The 5,529-nt window shown below is 57.4% G+C and overlaps 1 protein-coding gene across 1 annotated transcript in view; it reads right to left on the bottom strand.

Annotated features, from left to right (window-relative positions):
• Window positions 1-718: 718 nt before the first annotated feature.
• TACC3 (transforming, acidic coiled-coil containing protein 3) overlaps window positions 719-5,529 on the bottom strand; it is a 14,339-nt gene continuing 9,528 nt past the window's right edge. Inside the window, exons 11-15 of the mRNA XM_006893651.1 lie at window positions 5,263-5,306; window positions 4,965-5,125; window positions 1,558-1,664; window positions 1,234-1,354; window positions 719-784 (exon numbers count right to left, since the gene is read on the bottom strand). Coding sequence (XP_006893713.1) covers window positions 719-784; window positions 1,234-1,354; window positions 1,558-1,664; window positions 4,965-5,125; window positions 5,263-5,306 — 499 coding nt within the window. The remainder of the gene's footprint in view (window positions 785-1,233; window positions 1,355-1,557; window positions 1,665-4,964; window positions 5,126-5,262; window positions 5,307-5,529) is intronic.

Raw genomic sequence — 5,529 nt, 5'->3', positions numbered from 1 at the left:
GACTTCCCAGGCCCAGACCTCCAGAACGGCTCGATCTTGAGGTCCTCCAGGAACACGTGCACTCGAGCTGCAGGCTTGCTCCTTCCTTGGCGGAACTGGTTAGATCTGCGCCTCAGGCCGGATGACAGTGACGTCCACCGGGATGACTCAGGACAATCCTCTTACAGTGAGCCGATTACAGGTGCCATCCACGCTTACCCGACACCAGATTAGAGCTTGCTTGCTCACTTGCACCTGTGGGCCTGGCAGGCGGACAGCACCGAGCTAACCAGGGCACCTGAGTTTCTATCTGGATTTGCCCAGGGTTGTGAGGTTGGGATGCACTTGCCCAGCTCCAGGGCCACCAGGACAGAGGTCCTCCCAGGGTGGGCTCTACTCCATCCAGCATGGCTGCCTGACCCCGCAGCCAGCCCCCGGCACCCGTCCTGAGAATACACTGATCCTGTGGGCTGAGGTGGCACAGAGGGCCGGAGGGTGGCAGCAGCTGCACATGGTGCAGACCCAGCTTGAAGCCAGGACGCCTTCACTCTGACCAGAGACACGTCAAAGCTTACATCTAACAGAAACTTTATTAAGTCTTTATTTTAAAGCAATCTAACTTAAAAATGAGTTAGGTAAGAGAAAAGTACACAAGCCCTGCTTAGAAACACAGATGAACGGACGGACGGACGGACATACAGATAGATAAATAGGAGGGAGGGGCTGTGGTCGAATCCAGTCAGATCCTCTCCATCTTTGAGATCAGGTCATCGCAGATCCTGGTCAGTTCCTCGTTCTCTTTAGTCTGAGGGAAAGAATGGGAAGTGCTCCATTCCAGCTTCCTCAGAGGGGGGCCAGGCCAGGTGGTCCCCGCAGTGCTGCAGACAGCCCCGCAAGGTCAGTCCTGCAGGGTCAGCGCTGTACACAGCCCCGCAGTCAAGGCCTCGGACCCTGTAGTACAGGCCTGGGAGCCCCAGAGTGCTTGAGACAGCCCCTCAGGGTCAGCCCCACAGTCCAGGCCTGGGGGCCCCATAGCGCTGCAGACAGCCCCGCAGGGACAGCCCCACAAGGTCAGTGCTGTACACAGCTCCGCAGTCCAGGCCTGGGGGCCCCACAGTGCTGCAGACAGCTCCACGAGGTTAGCGTTGTAGACACCCCGCAGGGCAGCCCCACGGGCAGTGCTGCACACACCCCACAGCTCCAGGCCTGAGGGCTCCGCCTGGTCTGCCCGCAGAAGTCCAGGCGAGAACATACCTTCTGTTCTATGGTCTTCTCCAGGGACTGGACCCGCATCTGCTCCTTCCGCAGGCTTGCCTGGAAGGCCATCACCTCGGCCTGGGCCTTGCTGCGCACCTGGGCGATCTCTTCGTTGGCTCTGGGGAGGAGCGAGGAGGCTGAGGCCAGCGGGAGCCGGGCCTGCCTGCTCCTGGTCCACATCTGTCTGGGACCCCTCCCGCCCCTGCACGCCCAGCGCTGGTGCTGTCGGGTGACGGCTCCGTCACGGGGACACGCCCTGCCATGGGGTTGCCAGGCCTTTCCCGGGCGGTTTCCCTGCCTGTCCCTGCTCCACACACTCACAGACTGAGCTTCTCTTCCGCGTGGGCCTTCAGCGCCTGGTAGCGCTGGCTCTCCTTCTCGATGCGCAAGATGTAATCCTCTACGCACTTCTTTAGAGACTCTTCATTCTTCAAAGGAAGAGGGTGTCAACTGTCAGCAGGAGAGGGAACCTCGGCGCTCAGGGGCTGGCTGGCTCGGGGTCATCCCTCGGGAAACCCAGCCTGCCTTCCAAGCAGCAGGTCTCCGTACCCGCAGGGAGCTGCTGTGACAACTGTTCTTTCCTCTGGGATTGCAGTACAGCGTCTTACCAGGCCACCAGAGCTCCCTCGGGCAAAGGGAGGTGGTTCGAATTCACCAGCTGCTCAGTGAGACAAGAGTCTCCTTTTGCGTGATTTACGGCCTCTGAAAACCCGTTGGAGGGTCAGATACGGATCATTTCTACCTTGACAACAATGCGTCAGTCAGGTTCCCTCCTCAACAGTTACACTAAAGCAGGAGGAGCAGAGAACGAGGGAAGGAGACCGTGGGAAGGAGACCGTGGGAACAGGCTCGAAGGAAGACCCACCAATAAGCTATGACACGCAGGTGACACAGCCTGCCCGCTGAAGATGGAACTCTGAGCGTTTAGAGAGGAAAGCCCAGGGCTACAGCACTCAGCGCGGGCCACACCTCCACCTCAGGGAGCAAGTCCTTACAACACTGACACTGTCAGGAATGTCACTTTCTTCGTATCCACAACACTCTGGGAACAGCAGTCAAGGAACAAGATGACCCACTGCACGAGGCAACCCTGCTGTCAGTGCTCAAGAGCAAGGATGTCAGCTTAGAGACTAGGGCGCGCCCGACCCAGGCCCTGGCATCCTGACTGCTGCGTACGCAGGTGAAAGCAGGAGCAGAGAAGGCTGAGAAGAGCCAACGCCTTTGAACTGGGGTGGGAAGAACGGAGTCGAGCACAGACGGCCAAGTGCACGCAAGGTTGGCCTGGAAGCAGCATGGACGGCCAGACCTGGTGTCCCACCCTCGAGCGCAGTGTCCGGAGGGGCGCTGACAAGGACAGCAGGCTGGGGAACGTGGAGGATCAGCAGAGGAGAGGAAGGCGACCTTCAAGGTGGCTCGACACAGTGACTGCACGACGGTGGAGACTGTGGAAGGGCAGGCTTTGGCAGGCTCTCTCCTGGGGTCAGAGTTGACACCACAGCATCTAAGAACAGTAGGAACTCAGACTGCCTTGAAGACACGTGGTGGGACTACAGATGTCAAATGCAATCTGGGAAGCTCCCGGAGGGAAAGAGACTGGGAGCCTGGAGACGGGACGAGCGATGAGGGCACAGCCAGAGCAGAGCGGGGTGCCAGCCGCAGGGCTGGGTACTTGGAGCAGCAGCCGGAGGGTGGAGCTGGGTTTGCCGGAAGACAGAGCTGGAGAGCTGGGCGTGCCAGGGCTGAGGCTTAGTGGGGGGACGAGAGCCCCGAGGGCTCATCAGTGAGCTGCCGGGCTTTGCGACACCAGCTGGGGCTTGTCAGCAGCCACGCTGGCCTTTCTAAGAGCCCAAGGAACCGACAAGCAGGAGGAGAGAACAGCACAGGAGCTGATGCACCACTCAAAGTGCTCACCAGTTTGTCAGCATGTGGAGGGCAGCCGCCCGACGGACTGACTGAAGGGATCCCAGGGGTTCCCACTCCAAGCAACGGGACCCAACAGAATGTGGACATTACAGAACACTATCACCAATATCAGCTGCTGAAAATCATTCAGAAACGGCTAGAACAGTACACTGACAGCTGCCACAAACAAGCTGGACTCAGAAGAGGCTGTGGAACAAGGGATATCACGGCTCATGTCAGATGGCTCTCCAGTGAAAACCGGAATGGTGTTTACTTGTGTTTTGCTGACTACACAAGGGCATTTGACTATGCAGACTTCTGCTTTAGGCCGTAACTTAGTACGTTTAGCGTGGAGGAGAAATTCCAGAACTCAACCGTGCGCCTGAGAAGCCTCCACGCAGACCAAGAGGTAGCTGACAGAACAAACAGGAGCACATGCCCGGTTTAACACCAGGGAAGGGGTCTGCTGGGGCGCTCTCCGCACAGGGGTGCGATCTTTCTCAATACCTGTTCAACCTGCGTGTGGAACAGCTGAGAAGGTGGGCTAGGTGAGGAAGAGTGTGGCATCAGGACTGGAGGAAGACTCGTGAACAACCCGTGTGAGGCAGGCGATGCAAGCTTGCTCGCAGAAAGTGAAGACTTGAAGCACTTCCTACAGGCCTACAGTCTTCAATGAGGGTTACACTTCAACATCAAGACAACAAAAATCCTCACCACCGAGCTAGCAGGCAACTTCGTGACAGACAGAGAAAGAATGAAGTTGCCAATGATTTCATTTTATTTGGATCCATAAGCAATGCCCAGCAGTTAAGAAATCAGAAGGCCTGTTGGCCTGGGAAAGTCTGCTGCCCACAGTTCTAAAGAGCAAGGATGTCGTGTAAAGACTAAGGTGCGGGAGCTCTAGTGGCAAGAAGCTGCACTGTAATCCCAGAGGTGCACGGTTCGAATCTGCCAGATGCTCTGACGGAGAAGGAGGGGAAATCTCCTGTACCTGTCAGATCCAATTTAACGGTACACACAAAAAAATAATTTAAAAAAGTAAAGGCTAAGGTGCTCCTGGTCCAAGCCTCGTCCTTTCACATGTGTCCCCTGCAACCTGAAGTTGGGCAACAACCAACGAAGACGAAGAATCGATGCCTTTGAATTGCCGTGCTGGTGAAGAGCACTGACGGCCACAGGAACAAACCTGCCTCACAGCGGGTGCGACCAGAGCGCCTCACCTGGCGGGGGGGCCTGTTTCCAGGAAGAGCCAGGCCTTGGCTGGGAAGGTGACGGAAGGTCAGAGGAGGAGAGGAAACCATCTGGAGCAGGGGGGGAAACTGAGAAGGGCACGAGACTGGGCAGGGACTGGCTGGATCTGTCGTGTCCCCCCAAGTAGACCTATGTATAACGCTGCCCTGGGAAGGACGCCCGCTGGTCCAGGTCCAGCAGCGGGAAGCTGAAGTCAAGACCCATGGAGATGCTGAGGGTGCCCCCACAGCTCAAGGGAGGAACCGGAGCAAACCCCAAGCCCCCAGCTGGCCCTTGGGCGAGCTGGCACTCTGAACTGACGCAGAATCAGGCAGGGTCCTTCCTGCTGTGGGCAGGGGTCACTACACGTCCAAGTGGGCTCATAGCACCTAAGAACATACCCTTTACAAGAAAGAATTCCTTAAAGACATCCACTCGTGGTGTCACCTCCCTAGGAAGCTCCAAGGCAGCTTATCTTCTGACGTGTTCCTGCTCACGTCAACGCCCCCGACCTGGGTCTGGAGAACCCCAGGGCTGGTCCACCCAGCTCCTGTCCAGGCAGGCCAGGCGTCACCCCACGTCGCTGCACAACGTACCTTGTGGTAGCCTTCAATCACCTCCTTCTGCTTCTCGAGCCGCTTGAAGAGCTCAGAAAACGACTTTTCCATGGAGTCCAAGTCTGTGGTGAGCTGGTCACGTTCTTTCAGAACCTTCTGGAGCCTAGCTTCAGCAAGCACTTTCTCGGTCTTGGCCTCCTCTTGAGAAAAGACAAGAATGCACCAGCTGGGGCACAAATGACCAAGAATATACTGGACGGACTGAGGGGTGACAGCACAATGGGCCCTCAGCTCCCTGAGGTGGTCAGCTGTCTCGGCTTGCACCCTAAGCACTCACCTGTCACTTGGCGTGCGATCCCCTCAAACTCGTCCATGATCTTTCTGTGGGGAAAAGGTGTTGAGTTCAGGAACCCTGGGGCTGAGGCAGGCCAGTCCAGGCGGTTGAGCCCCAGTTTATTCAACCTTAACCCATCTCCAAGTTCTTGGCCCACCTTACTCGATCTCCCAGTTCTTACCCCATCTCCCAGCTCCTGGCCCACCTTACCTCACCCCCTGGTTTTGTCCCACCCGCTGGTTCTCCCCCCACCTCCTGGTTCTTCCCCAG

The sequence above is a fragment of the Elephantulus edwardii genome, unplaced genomic scaffold, assembly GCF_000299155.1.
Source record: "Elephantulus edwardii isolate Elephantulus edwardi_28Jun2011 unplaced genomic scaffold, EleEdw1.0 scaffold00129, whole genome shotgun sequence".
Classification (NCBI taxonomy): domain Eukaryota; kingdom Metazoa; phylum Chordata; class Mammalia; order Macroscelidea; family Macroscelididae; genus Elephantulus; species Elephantulus edwardii.
Note: the sequence above shows the minus strand (reverse complement) of the source record. Positions and strands in the feature narration are given on the sequence as shown.